Consider the following 15980-nt stretch of genomic DNA (forward strand, 5'->3'; position numbering starts at 1 on the left):
CACCAAAACTTGTTTTGCCGACAAATCCTACCCCATGACATGACTTTTCAGACTTCCTTTCACTTTTTTCATTTCCTCTTATTAGATCAGATATCCTCAAAGCAAATGTATTTAACCTCCTAGGTCAAGTTACATTTACCACCTGAAGAGAAAACTCATATTAAAAGCTTTTTTATAAATGATACAATATCTTATTCATGTTTATGTTTTTATCGATATTAAACATTCACTTAAAAATATTTAGTTCCATTTTACCATTTTTAAGCGCTATTTCATCAAAACATTGTGTCTGAAGTTGTAGTTCAGCTTCTCCAAGAATCTTTAGAACAGAATCTGTTGGGCTTCTCCCCCAGGCTCTTCTTGGAGATCCTTCAATATCTAGTTTAATAACATGTCCCACTGTAAGTTCTATAAGAGCAAAAGAAGTAGGAAAATTAAAATGGTTATAACCAAATGTCACTATGAAATTATTATAACATAAGATTGACTCTAAGCTAGCAAATGAACTGCTTATTTATTTATTTTTAATGTTCATATCATATAGTGTATTTAGAGCTATTTGGTTTTAAAAGGTGATTGACAAGGCTGGAAGATGGAGACCAAAGGGAAATCTTCAACTAAAGAAAAAAAAAAAGGAAAAATAAGAAATCCTTTTAAATGAAATATCACTTAAAAATTTTCAATTAAGAAGTAATCATGGGAGTTTCACAGCAAAATCTATAGAAAAGAATATGGCCTTCTTGCTGTAGCTTGAAAAAGACATTCCACTCTCCCAACCCTGAGCATTTTTGGATGTCTCCCATATGTGGAACTCTCTCCTTTCTCATCTTAGTCAATAAGCATGTACACTGTGCTAAATGCTGGGGATAAAAAGAAACACAAAAGGCAGTCCCTACCCTCAAGGAGCTTACAGTTTAATGGGAGGAACAACATGTAAATATGTAAAAAACCAAAACCTATATGCAGGACAAATAGGAAATAATTAATACAGGGAAGGTACTAGAATTAACAGTGATTTAGGAAGGCTTTCAGTTAAAAAACAAGATTTTACTTGGGACTTGAAGAAAGCCTGGAAAGTCAATGGAGGGAGAACATTTTAGGCATGGGAGACAGCCAGAGAAAATGCCTGGGGTTAAGAGATGGCGTGTTCTGGTTGTGGAACAGCAAGGAGGCAAACTAGTATCAGTGGATTCAAAAGTACTTAGAGGGAAGTAAGGTGTAAAAAGACTAGGAATGGGCAAGGTTATTATGAAGAACTTTGAATGGCAAACAGGATTTTACACCTGATCCTGGAGATAAAGAGCCACTGGAATGAAGGGAAGGGAGGAGCAATGGACAAATGGTCAAACCTGAGCTTTAGGAAAATTGCTTTGGTGGATGAATGGAGAATGGTCTGGAATGGGGAGAGATCCCAGCAGGCTATCACAATAGCCCAGACAAGAGGTGATGAGGGTCTATACCAGGGGGGGCACTGTCAGAAGAGAGAAGAAGATGTATTCAAGAGATTGTTGCACAAGCAAAATCGACAGGCCTTGGCAACATATTGTATGTGGGGAGTAAGTGGTAGTGAGGAGTGAAGGATGACATCTAGGCTGCGAGCCTGAGGAAGTGGGAGGATTAGGGTTGCCCTCTACAGAAATAGGTAAGGTAGTAAAGGGAAAGATAATGAGTTCAGTTTTGGAAGGTTGAGTTTAAGATGCCCACTGAACATCCAGTTTGAGATGTCTAAAAGGCAACTGGAGATGTGAGATTGGAGGTCAGCAGAGATATAGGGATCAAATGAGGGTTTTTTCAGGTTGGGGGAGACATGTTCATGTTTGTAAGTCGCAGAGAATGAGGTAGTAGACAGAGAATATTGAAAAAGTGTGGATGAGAGAGGTGGCAATCTACTGGAGGAGATGGGATACAATGGTATCACTTGATGGTATTAGCTTTGGTAAGGAGCAAACCCACGTCATCACGTGAAAAAGTGGTGAAGGAAGAGATAGTAGCAGAAGTGGAATTTGAGTGACAGCAGATGACGAAGAGAGAAGAGGTAGCTTACAGTGAATGTCCTCATTTTTTTCTGTAAAATATGATGCAAGGTTCTCAGCTGAGAGACTGGAGGGAGAGAAACCATGGGAAGCTTGAGAAAGGATGAAAGTCTCTGTGGAGAGTGGGACAGTGAGTTGATAAGGGAGGTATAAGATTGTGTAGGAGCGGTGAAGGCCCAGTTAAGGTTATGTAACATAAATTTGTAGTGGACCCAGTCGGAATGGTTAAGTGATTTCCTTCATCTTCATTTAGCAGCATCCATGTAAGAGTGAAGGCAGCAGATGTTGGGAGTAATCCTAGGATAAGATATGATGAGGGGCTAGAGACCCCAGAGGAGAAAACAGTATGAAGTTGAACTGGTTCACCAAGGGGTCAAGATGGGAAAAAGAGAAGAGAGTGGCTAGTGCAGGGGTGATGGCTTGGGAAAGAAATGGGGGTTGAGGGATTAGAGGTCACGCTGTGAACAAAGAATAAGGTTATGTAAGGGAAGGGGGACTTGGAAAGTAAACAGAGTACGGTCAGATAAGATTGTGGAATTCTTGAACATGAAGATGGTACATTTGTGGGTGATGGCAAGATCAAGGGTATGATCATCTTTGTGTGTGACTGAGGTGGGATGGAGAGACAGGTCTCCATTAGATGTGAGCTCCTTGAAGGGAGGGACTTTTTTACTTTTTTTCTGTGTTCCCAGCACTTAGCACAGAGTCTGGCACAGAGCAGACACTTAATAAATACTTGTTGATATAACTTCAGTTTGACCTCAGGCTAAGTAAGTTTAGAGATGCTAATGATAAGGTCGGTCACAAAATGACGGATTTTTTAAGAAAAGGAACACACGGGAGTCAAGATGGCAGCTGGAAAGCAGAGACTTGCATGAGCTCCCTACCAGGTCCCTCCAAAAACCTATAAAAAATGGCTCTGAACAAATTCTAGAACTGCAGAACCCACAAAATAGCAGAGGGAAGCAGGGATCCAGCCCAGGACAGCCTGGATGGTCACTGGATGAGGTCTACCACACACAAGGCTGGGAGCAGAGCGGAGCAGAGCCCACGGTGAGTGGCGGCAGGACCAACCAGACCAGGAGCCGGGCGGAACAGGCCCTAGCACCCTGAATCAGTGAACTGTGGCAGTTACCAGACTTCCCAACCCACAAACACCAAAGACAACAGAGAAGGTTAGTGGGAAAAGCTGCAGGGACAGAGGGAAAAGAGTTCACGGTTCAGCCACTGCCCCAGGGGACAGCAGGGGTGGTGCAGCTACAGAACTACAGCTGCAGTTGCTTCAGGCCCCAGGCCCACATGGTGGGAAGAATTAAGCGGCAGATCAGAGCAGGAGTGCAGAGCCGGCTTAAGATCTGAGTCAGGTCCAGGCTGGTGGTTCTTAAGGAAAGAGGAGTGCTGCTGTGGCAGAGCTGGCTGTATGGAAATAGCTCTGAAATCAACAGCGCATCCCCTCAAGCTAGGAACAAAGTACTCTTTACTCTACAAGCAGTCATATCCCGACAAAAAACTCAAGGGTCAAGTAAGTTGGCTGGAAACATAGCCAGGCAGCAAAAACGGACTCAGATTCAGTCTCAGACTGTGGAATCTTTCTTTGGTGACAAAGAAGACCAAAACATACAGCCAGAAGAAGTCAACAAAGTCAAAGAGCCTACATCAAAAGCCTCCAAGAAAAACATGAACTGATCTCAGGCCACGGAAGAGCTCAAAAAGGATTTGGAAAAGCAAGTTAGAGAAGTAGAGGAAAAATTGGGAAGAGAAATGAGAGTGATGCGAGAAAACCATGAAAAACAAGTCAATGACTTGCTAAAGGAGACCCAAAAAAATACTGAAAAATATACTGAAGAAAACAACACCTTGAAAAATAGACTAACTCAAATGGCAAAAGAGCTCCAAAAAGCCAATGAGGAGAAGAATGCCTTGAAAGGCAGAATTAGCCAAATGGAAAAGGAGGTCCAAAAGACCACTGAAGAAAATACTACCTTAAAAATTAGACCAGAGCAAGTGGAAGCTAGTGACTTGATGAGAAATCAAGATATTATCAAACAGAACCAAAGGAATGAAAAAGTGGAAGACAATGTCAAATATCTCATTGGAAAAACTACCGACCTGGAAAATAGATCCAGGAGAGATAATTTAAAAATTATTGGACTACCTGAAAGCCATGATCAAAAAAAGAGCCTAGATACCATCTTTCAAGAAATTATCAAAGAGAACGGCCCTGATATTCTAGAGCCACAGGGTAAAATAGAAATTGAAACAATCCACAGATGGCCTCCTCAAAAAGATTCCAAAAGAAAACTCCTAGGAATATTGTTGCCAAATTCCAGAGCTCCCAGATCAAGGAGAAAATACTGCAAGCAGCCAGAAAGAAACAATTTGAGTATTGTGGAAAAATAATTACGATAACACAGGATTTAGCAGCTTCCACATTAAGGAATCGAAGGGCTTGGAATATGATATTCCAGAGGTCAATGGAGCTAGGATTAAAACTAAGAATCACCTACCCAGAAAAACTGAGTATCATGCTCCAAGGCAAAATATGGACTTTCAATAAAATAGAGGACTTTCAAGCTTTCTCAGTGAAAAGACCAGAGCTGAATAGAAAATCTGACTTTCAAACACAAGAATCAAGAGAAGCATGAAAAGGTAAACAAGAAAGAGAAATCATAAGGGACTTACTAAAGTTGAACTGTTTTGTTTACATTCCTACATGGAAAGATGATGTGTATGATTCATGAGACCTCAGTATCAGAGCAGCTGAAAGGAATATGCATATATGTATGTATGTCTGTATGTATGTATATACATATGTGTGTATGTATGTATATATGTAGGTATATATATATATATATATATATATATATATATACATATACAGAGAGAGAGAGAGAGAGAGAGAGAGAGGGCACAGGGTGAGTTGAATATGAAGGGATGATATCTAAAAAAATAAAATCAAATTAAGGGATAAGAGAGGAATATATTGAGAGAGGGAGAAAGGGAGAGATAGAATGGGATAAATTATCTCGCATGAAAGCGGCAACAAAAAGCAGTTCCGTAGGAAGGGAAGAGGGGGCAGGTGATTTGACCTGAGAAGGGAATACAATACACACTCAACTGGGTATCTTACCCCACAGGAAAGAAGGAGGAAGAAGATAAAAAAGGGGGGAACGATAGAAGGGGGGGGGCAAAAAGGGGGAGGAGGTAATCAAAAACAAACACTTTTGAAAACGGACAGGGTCAAGGGAGAAAATTCAATAAAGGGGCATAGGTTAGGAAGGAGCAAAACACAGTTAGTCTTTCACAACATGAGTATTGTGGAAGGGTTATACATAATGATATGCATGTGGCCAATGTTGAATTGCTTGCCTTCTTAGGGAGGGTGGGTGGGGAGAGAAGAGGGGAGAGAATTTGGAACTCAAAGTTTTAAAAACAAACATTCAAAAACAAACAAAAAAAAAGTTTTTGCATGCAGCTAGGAAATAAGATACAAAGGCAATGGGGCGCAGAAATTAATCTTGCCTTACAAGAGAAGACGGGAAAGGGGGATGGGAGGGGAGTGGGTAACAGAAGGGAGGGCTGACTGGGGAACAGAGCAACCAGAACATATGCCATCTTGGAGTGGGCGGAAGGGTAGAAATGGGGAGAAATTCATAATTCAAACTCTTGTGAAAATCAGTGCTGAAAACTAAATATATTAAATAAATTAAATCAGAAATGTTAAAAAAAAATAAAAAAGAGCTGCTATATAATCGGCAGAGAATACAAAGGTTGAGAAGCCAATGCTTGGCACTGGATTTCAAGTCAGTTTTTGACAAGAGTTCACATTTCACCAATAAAACTTGCTAATTGTAAAAAAAAGAAAAGAAAAGAAAAGAAAAGGAACACACAAATCTGCCTAAGGAATAAAGAAATTCTAGTCTGTTTTCATGGAAGCCCTGACCTTAGAGTCAGGAAGATTTGGTTCAAGTCTCACCAACTGTCTATATGATTGTGATCTTGAGCAAGTCACTGAACTTCTCAGGGCCACTGGCAACTTTCTGATACTCTCAGTTGCTCCTCTCCTCCCACTTTCTCAGATGAGAGCCCTGCATCATATTTTACAGAAAAAAATTGAGGACATTCATCATGAACTCCCTCTTCTTTCCTCTTCGTCATTCATATCACTTAGTTGCCTTCTGCCACTATCTCTTCCTTCACTTCTGTCTCACATGATGATGTGGGTTTACTCCTTACCAAAGCTAATACCTCTACTTGCTCAAGTGATACCATTCCATCCCATCTCCTCCAATAGATAACCCCTTCTCTCAGTTGCAGACCTGGAGACAATGTGCTTTGGGAGAAAGAATTCTCTACCAGGAACTTCCTACGCTGATGAAATTACGAGACCAGCCCTCACCAAAGTACAAAGGTGGTAGATCCAGGGATATATTCTTTTATTTCCCCAAGTGGTACAAAATTCAAATACTTGTTGACAAATAGTTTTTCTTTCTGTACTGACATTAGTAAACATTTCTTAATTTCTACTTTGAAAACTTTCTGATTCTATTTTGCTTTCATATCTTTTTGTACTTGCTAACTGCTTTTTCTAGATTTCCTTATAAACTCTAGTGGCTCAGATTTCTACGAGTAGGCTAATAAAAAAAAAGACTGCATTATTCATCTTAAATATTCAACTATAAAAACTTTAATTTTTGCAAATAACTAACTTCACACACACCCCTTGTGTTTTCTCAGTGCTGATTAGATAAAAATTTTTTTTTTTATATATATAAAAAGTTCCCTTCCAGGAGGCAGAGGCAAGATGGCGGAGAAAAGACCGAGGCAAGAGGGTGGAGAAAAAGGCAGAGACTCGCCTAAGCTCTACCCAAAACTCTTCCAAACAATTTTAAATAACGCCCCCAAATAAATTTTGGAGTGGCAGAATCCACAAAAAGACAGGGCGAAACAATTTTCCAGTAAGAAAGGTAGAGGAAAAATTGAGAAGAGAAATGTGAGTGATGCAAGAAAATCATGAAAAAGGAGTCAACAGTTTGATAAAGATGGTATAAGAAAATAATGAAGAAAATAATACGTTAAATAACAGAACAGGCCAAAAAGAGGCACAAAATTCACTGAAGAGAATGCCATGAAAAGCAGAATTGGCCAAACGGAAAAACATATACAAAAATTCACTGAAGAAAAGAACTCCTTAAAAAGTAGAACTGGCCAAATAGAAAAGGAGATATGAAAGTTCACTGAAGAAAACAATTCCTTAAAAATCAGAATTGGGCAAGTGGAAGCTAATGACTTTATGAGACAGCAAGAAACAATAAAACAATAATCAAAGAATGAAAAAAAATAGAAGAAAATTTTAACTATGTCATTGGAAAAATAATTGACCTGGAAAACAGATCCAGGAGAAAGAATTTAAGAATTATTGGACTACCTGAAAGGCACGATCAAAAAAGAGCCTAGACATCATCTTTCAAGAAATTATCAAGAAAAACTTCCCAGATAGGCCGCTGCTACCAGGGGCTGCTGTCACCCGCATCGCTGCTCCCGCCGCCAGCGTGGTCAACCTCGGCCAGAGCGGGGCGCCAGGGCCGGGAGGGCGGGTGGGAGGTGGCGGCTCAACTTCCCCAGGCGGAGCAACGGCCCAGAGGCATGGGGGGGCCACTCCTGCCTAAGGCTCCCACCACACACCGAGCCCCCTCCTCTCCCTGTAACCCAGCCCGGGGCGAGACACGGGGGAGGGGAGGGACTTCTGGCCCCGGAGCCCGTGGAGTGGAGCCCACCCGAATCCCCCGGCCCTGCCCAGCCAAGCCTTGAATGTGAAGCATGTTGCAAAAGCACTCAAGAAGTGGCTGAAGGGGAAAGGGAAGAGGTGCCACTAGCTACCAGGGTAACAACATGGGAAATACAACCACCAAATTCCGCAAAGCACTTATCAATGGAGATGAAAACTTGGCCTACCAAATATACGAGAGCAACCCTCAGCTAAAAGAATCCCTTGATCCAAATACATCTTATGGGGAGCCTTACCAGCACAATACTCTATTACACTATGGTGCTAGACATGGAATGAACAGAATATTAGGGACCTTTCTTTTTGTTAGAGATGGAAATCCAAATAGGCGGAATGTGCACAATGAAACATCTATGCACCTGTTGTGTATGGGGCCTCAAATCGTGATCTCAGAGGGAGCCCTTCATCCTCGCTTGGCACCTCCCTCTGAAGACGACTGCAGAAGAGCAGATTGTCTCCGGATGATCTTAAAATGGAAAGGAGCAAAGCTTGATCAAGGCGAATATGAAAGAGCAGCCACTGATGCTGTTGATAACAACAACAACAAAAAAAAAACAACACACCTTTGCACTATGCTGCTGCCTCAGGGATGAAAACCTGTGTAGAGCTTTTAGTAAAACATGGTGGAGACTTGTTCGCTGAGAATGAAAATAAAGATACTCCTTGTGACTGTGCTGAGAAGCAACACGACAAAGAGCTGGCCCTCAATCTTGAATCTCAGATGGTTTTCTCAAGGCAGCCAGAAGATGAAGACAAAGAAGCTGAATATGCTGCTTTGGACAAAAGAGAGCCATATGAAGGATTAAGACCACAGGATCTTCGAAGACCAAAAGATATGCTGACAGTAGAAACGTCTGACATGCTTCAGGCCCCATTGTTCACTGCTGAGGCTCTACTCAGAGCTCATGGTAATGACAGAAACATAGAAGCTTTCAGATGAGATTTAAGTACTTACATAAAGACATGAGTAAAGATATGCATGCATATTTTTATGTCTACCCACAGCAAATCAAGTTTTAGATAATAGCTCAGTCAGGGAATCAGCAACCATTGATTATGTTATAAATTCAAATGAAGGAAACTCAAAAGTATACTTGTGGCTTGTAATCTGCCTTTGTGTTGTTTACAATGCCACATTTTAGCAAACAGTATGGTTTGAGCACAGTTTAGAAAATAGTTTCCAGAGTCTAGTCCCCCATTTTTTGGCACTGCCTTCCAACTATAAAATGTTGATGACATATGGTAGTAGTTCATTAAAATTTTTAAAGAAAATGGAAAAAAAATAACTTCCCAGATATTCTAGAACCAGGGGGTAAAATAAAAACTGAAAGAATCCACCTCTCACCTCTTGAAAGAAATCCCAAAATTAAATAGGAATAGTTTAGTCAAATTCCAGAGCTCTCAAGTCAAGAAGAAAATATTGCAAGCAGCCAAAAAGAAACACTTCAAATACTATGGAGCCAGAGTAAGGATAATACAAGATTTAGCAATTTCTACATTAAAGGCTTAGAATATGATATTCTGGAGGACAAAAGAGCTAGGATTACAAGCAAGAATCACCTACCCAGCAAAACTGAGTATAAGCCTTCAAGGGGGTAAAATGAACATTCAATGAAATAAAGAACTTTTAAGCATTCCTGATGAAAAGACCAGACCTGAATAGCAATTTGACTTTAAATACAAGACTCAAGAGAAACAAAGAAAGGTAAACAGGAAAAGAGAAATCATAAGGGATTCAATAAGGTTAAACTCTTTACATTCCTACATGGGAAAATGATACTTGTAACTCCTAAAAATCTTCTCATTATTAGAGCAGTTAGAAGGAGTATACATGGATAGAGTGCAAGGGTGTGAGTTAAATATGATGGGGTAATTATTTTTAAAAATAAAGGGATGAGGTAGAATGGGGTAAATTATTTGACACAAAAGAGGAATGAAAGGGCTTTTACAGTGGAGAGGAAAATAGGGGAGGTGGGGGGGGGATACATGAACCTTACTCACATTGGAACTAGCTCAGTTGGGTATAGAAATCTATCTTAACATACAGGGAAGCAGGAGGGGAAGGAGATAAGAGAAGGGGGTGAGAAAGAGGCACTAATGGAAAGGAGGGTAGATTGTGGGAGGCAGAAGTCAGAAACAAAGCACTTTTGCAAATGGATAGGATGAAAGGAGAGTGAGTGTAGGATAAATGGGGAAAACAGGATAAAGGGAAACACACAGTAATCATAACTGTGAAAAAAATTTACAGCTAGTTTCTCTTATAAAGACCTCAATTCTCAAATACATAGAGAACTGAGTCGAATTTATAGAATTAAGAGCCGTTTCTCAATTGATAGTCAAGGATTATGAACAAGCAGCTTTCAGATAAAATAATCAAAACTATCTACAGTCACATGAAAAAGTGCTCTAAATAACTATTGATCAGAGAAATGCAAATTAAAACAACCATGAGGTACCACCCCACACCTATCAGATTGGCTAATATGATGGAAAAGGAAAATTACAAATGTTGGAGGGGATATGGGAAAATTGAGACACCACTGCTGGTGAAGTGTTACGCTGATTCAAGTATTCTGTAGGACAATTTGGAACTATGCCCTAAGAGATACAAAACCATGCATAACCTTTGACCAAGCAATACCAAGCATTACTAGGTATATATCCCAAAGAGATAAAAAACAAAAAGGAAAAGGACCTACATGTAAAAAAATATTTACAGCAGCTCTTTTAGTGGAGGCAAAGAATTGGAAATCGAGGGGATGTCCATCAGTTGGGGAATGGCTTGAACAAGTTGTGGTATATAATTGTGATGGAATACTATTGTGCCATGAGAAATGATGAGCAAGATGCTCTCAGAAAAATCTGGAAAGACTGATTTACATAAGGAAAGACTTGCATGAACTGATGCAAAGTAAAATGAACAATAGTGTATGATGATCAGCGGTGAATGACTTAGCTATTCTCAGCAACACAATGATCAAAGGCAATTCTGAAGGATTTGTGGTGAAAAAATGTTATCTAGCTCTACAGAAAGAAATGATGGAGTCTGAATGCAGACTGTAGCATACTTTTTCTTTATTTTTCTTGGGTCTTTTTTGTCGGTGTTCTCTTTTGCAACATGATTAACATGTAAATAGGTTTTGCATCACTGTACATAAATAACCTATAGCAAATTGCTTGCATTCTCCATTTGAGTGGGGAGGGGAGAGGAGAAAGAGAATTTGGAACTCAAAAATTTTTAAAAAAGAATTAAAAGTTAAAGTTAAAAATTGTTTTTATATGCAAATGGGGAAAAAATAAAATATTAAATTAAAAAAAGAGAGAAAATTTCCCTTTCCTGATTTGGTTCCTTATGGGCACAAAAATGTGCATTAATCAAAAGAGTGACATTTGCTTTTAATTTCAATAAATGTACATTTTCCTTGGCATCATTTAACATAAATAATATAAAGTAACTTCTTTGCTTTGAAAATGAGATAATTTCCTACAATTTTGTAATTATTCTCACCTATAGGAAAGGTCTCTTCCATGGTTAATTTGGCTAGAGGAATTTCCAGTTGACTTCCTGCCTCCCATTTCTTACGTTCTGATAACACAGATTTTTCTTCCTGATGATCCTTAATGTCTTCATTCACAGTTATTTTACAAATTTCAGAGGTTTGTGTCTTTTCTTCTTCCTCTTCATGAGCCTTGAGGTTTTGATTTAGTCTACGCAGTATCTCTCGTTTATTCTGCAATTATAATAGTCTTATATTTTGAAATATATATATAACCCAGAAGAAAGGATGAAGAGAGAAAGCTAACTTTACTTACTGAAAGGGCATTATCCATCATTTTCATTTCTTCAGAAGTTTCCTGACTGTCAATTGAACTTCTGTTCTTTAACATCAGAAAGATACAAGATGAGACATATCAGAAAAAAATTCTTCCTTAAAAAGTCTGTTACTCTTTTAATTTATCATTCCCCTCCCCTCCATTATGAATCTCTCCATATTAATTCTTTCATTTCCGCAAAGTTTGATTTCCTTTAAATACATTAAAAACATTTCAAAGTGAATCAAATAATAAGCTCAATATAGAGTCTACAAGCCAATTCTCAACTATTTGATCAAATATGTGGATTAATCCGTATCTTCTGTAACTACTACCTCTTTTAGAGAGTAGGGAAGGGGAAAAGGGTTATTTCAACTCCACCAGAGAAAGGACAATGAAATGAAATGAAATTCATGTTTTTCTATTAACAAGTCTCATCTCACTAAAGATTCAGTAGGTGAAGTGACTCAATGTAAGTCAAAAATGAGCTTGTTTTTTAAATAATATTTGAATTTATTGATGTTTTTTTCTGTCCCATATTATCATACAGTTGTGAGTTGGGTAGACTGCTTTCTATTTCAAAAACGAAGGCAAACATGGAAAACAAGAACTGAGTTATTTGTTTGGAAGATAGCAAATATGCAATTTTTCTTTTGACTAGCCTACTCACTGAAATCTAAGCTTCCAGAGCAGAGATGGGAGACCTGCAGCCTTCTAGGTCCTCAGGTGTGGCCTTTTGACTGAGTTCAAGTTTTACAGAACAAATCATTTTATTAAAGGGTTTTGTTCTGCAAAGTTTATATTCAGTCAAAGGTACGCGCTTGAGGGCCTAGAGGGACACATGTAGTTCTCTACCCCTGCTCTAGAGTTTATAAGGAAGTCCAGAAAAAGGAGTAAGTACAAAAAGATATGACAGCAAAAACTTCAAGACTCAGAAAGTTTTCAAAGTAGGAATTAAGAAATGTTTACTAATGTCAGTACAGAAGTACAGAAAGAAAAACTATTTGACAATAAGTATTACTTCAAATTTTGTACCACTTGGGGAAATAAAAGGAAATAAAGACTAGTCAGTTTAGCAGTATTAGAAGTAAATGAGACAAAGAACATTTTACCCAGTAAAAGTAGTCAGGAATTAGCAGTCACTACAACCAGAGAGATGACCAGCTGGATGAGAATATGTAAGTCTGGGTACCATCTAGGGTGCACCTAATGGTATCTAAAGTTGGAATAAAAAGTGTGGTAGGTGCAAAAGAAATTTATTTTAGAAGAAAAAAATAAGTTATTAGAGAAAAAAATGTTTCTAGAGGAGCAATTGCTTCTTTTATGAAATTCTCATTGAATGGCCAAAAATTTTATGTTGGCATAGTCAATCATGTTACTGACAATTATAGCAACACAGCAACATAAAGAGAGAGAATGTACAAATTACTTAAATACCTGAGATAGGCACTGATGCATCACATCAACTATAATGGATCAATCGATCAATCAACAATCATTTATTATGCATCAGAAAATGTCTAAGCACTGGAGACACAAATTTAAGAAATTAACCAATCTTTCAACTTCACCAGAGAAAGGGCAATGAAATGAAATGAACATAATTAACAAGTCTTATTAAAGATTTAGTAGGTGAAGTGATTCGACATAAGTCAAAATTGAGTTTGTTTTTTAAATAGTATTGGAATTTGTTGATGTTTTCTCTCTCCTATATTATCATACATTTGTGAGTTGGGGAGACTACTTTCTGTTTGAAAAACAAAAGCAAACATGGAAAGTGAGAGTTTACATTCTGACAAATAAAAGACCCAAACAACATTGACTGGTGAGGGTGCAGGGGGAAGAGCAAATTAATTTGGTGAATATAATTTCAGGATATTGGGGGTATAAATTATTTCACATCTGTTTTCAAAATTTAAACTCTTGAGGTGATAATACATAAAAGAAAATCACTACAATTTTCTCTTTAATTGAGAATTAGGACCTTTCTTTTTAAATGAATAGTATGTTAATTGTCACCCTAGGCAGCTGCAGTAATATTCCCACATATAAACTTTTGTCTCAGCCTACATTTATTTGTCACAGTCATATTTTTGGCTTATAAGAGTTTAATGACACAAGAATGAAATAAGGGAGGACTAGAAGAATTATATAGTGACAAAGCAATGTAAATGAAAAGATCATTAAAAGGAAGGTGAGCTCTGAGTAATTTCTCCCCTTCTCATACTCTATGATCCAATGACATGGGCTTTCTTGCTATACCTCAAACATGACATGCTATTTCCTGACTCCATGCCTTTTCACTAGCTGTCTCCCATGCCTAGTTCTCCCTCCTCATCTCTGCCTTCTGGCTTCCCTCAAGACTTAGCTTAAGTCCCAACTTCTGCAAAAGGTCTTTTCCTGATCTACTCCCCCTAACTCCCACCCCTCATCTTACCCTTTCCCCCTTACCAATGCTACTGCCTTCCCTCTTCAATTACCACCTTTTTACATTATTTGTATCTCATATGTACACAGTTGTACACTTAGCATAGTGCCTGAAACTTCGTAAGCATTTAATAAATGCCTGTTGATATTAATAAACACAAGGTAGTTAATGAGAGAGAACACAGGTGACTGGGGAGGATAAGGAGAGGTATTATGAAGAAGGTAGTCCTTGAGCTGTGCCCGTGTTTTAGAAGTTTACAAGTCTATGAGATAAAGGTGAGGAGCTAAACCAAAAGAGTTCAGAGAAAGTAGAGGAATCCCTCTCCACTCCCCTCATCGCCCCCCAACCCCAGCCCCATCAAGAGGAGGAATGAGAAAAAGGCCACTAAAAATAAAGGACAAAGAAGTCTCACTTAAAGACAATCCCAGGTCTGACACCTAAGTGGAGTGAGGCTCCAGTGTGCAAAGTATCAATAGTAAAGAATGTCAACATTCTTATGAAGAAAAAATTCTTTTGCTTTTCTTAAAGAACTAGTTCAAATATCAGGAATTGACTATTGGTTCACTTAATATTTTGCTTCTAAAATATCAGATCATTTTCATGCACCTACATCTTCTCTTAGTCCAAAATTTCAAAGAACTTACCACACCCACTTCTTTCAAAGCTGATGTGATAGAGATAACTGGCATATTAGGCTTCACCTGTATCTGGGAAGGAGAGCTGTCTGGTTCATGCTGTTCCTGGAAATGACCAGGTGCTGCTGCTCTCTCACTGGAAGGTACATTAGCAATTTTTATGCCTTTAGCTACCAACTGTAAAAAAAGGATTTATAGATGGAAAATTTTAATTTGTACAGGAAAAAAAACACATAAAAACTGCTTTTGTCAACTTGGTATATTAGATTTAGATTAAATACTCATGTGTAACATATCTTACGATAATTTTTATTAAATTTGGTAATATCTTTTGTAAAATAAAGCTATGAATACATCATTGACTTCTTACAAATCTAATATTAATTTTTCTTTTATTTCAAATCAGTAAGTTCACTGAATATAAAAATTATTCCATCAATCATACTCCTCAAAATAAATTTATTTGCAGTTTCCAGCATGTTTTTCAATAGACATCAAATAACATTTAAAATGAAAATATCAATAGTTACAGAGAAAGAAATAGAATGGTACTTTCAGGGGCTAAGCAAACATTTGGCACCTTCAGTAATCTGCTTTATCCTGAAATTCAAATATATAAACAGCATGACTAATAATAACAATAATATTATCTAACAATTATATAACAGTGTATGTCGGGTGGAATGCACAATTATTATCCCACTTGAGCCTCACGACTCTGGGAGGCAGGTGCTATTATTATCCTCATCTTCCACATAAGGAAAGTGAGGTGAACAAAGGTTAAGCAATTTGCTGAGGGTCAAACAGCCACATCTCCAGGGCCTGACTGAACTCAGGTCTTCCGGACTCCAGGCTCTACACTCTATCTACTGTATCACTTAGGTACCCCATAAAATAACATTTATCTACAATATTAAAACCATTATTCCATAAATAATTTTTATTTATAATATTTTTCTATCACAGATATTTATATATTTATATATGTACATATATATATAAGTACTTGTCTTGTAAAGAATTGCCTTTTTTTGTTGTTGGATAATTTAGCAGTGATATAAAAACATAACCATTAGCCAAACCCAAACTGAACTCTTGCAAAATGTACAAATTTTAATAGACATCTTAAAACTTACGTTGAAAACAGAACTTCTTGTATTTCCCTTCAAATCTTTCCTTTTTTCTTACTTTCCTACTACTTTTATGGGTACCACCATCTTCCCAGTCTCACACACACACACACGCACGCCTCTCTGTCTCCTCATACAGGGTAACGAGCCTAG

General features: G+C 38.1%; 1 protein-coding gene across 3 annotated transcripts in view; it reads right to left on the bottom strand.

Annotated features, from left to right (window-relative positions):
• Window positions 1-15980, bottom strand: part of NEK1 (NIMA related kinase 1) — a 204331-nt gene that overhangs the window by 74635 nt on the left and 113716 nt on the right. For all 3 annotated transcript variants that reach the window (XM_036762736.1, XM_036762737.1, XM_036762738.1), the window contains 4 exons: window positions 14707-14874; window positions 11635-11700; window positions 11330-11552; window positions 256-408 (listed from right to left, as the gene is read on the bottom strand). In XM_036762736.1, coding sequence (XP_036618631.1) covers window positions 256-408; window positions 11330-11552; window positions 11635-11700; window positions 14707-14874 — 610 coding nt within the window. The remainder of the gene's footprint in view (window positions 1-255; window positions 409-11329; window positions 11553-11634; window positions 11701-14706; window positions 14875-15980) is intronic.

The sequence above is a fragment of the Trichosurus vulpecula genome, chromosome 6 (genome assembly GCF_011100635.1).
Source record: "Trichosurus vulpecula isolate mTriVul1 chromosome 6, mTriVul1.pri, whole genome shotgun sequence".
Lineage (NCBI taxonomy): Eukaryota > Metazoa > Chordata > Mammalia > Diprotodontia > Phalangeridae > Trichosurus > Trichosurus vulpecula.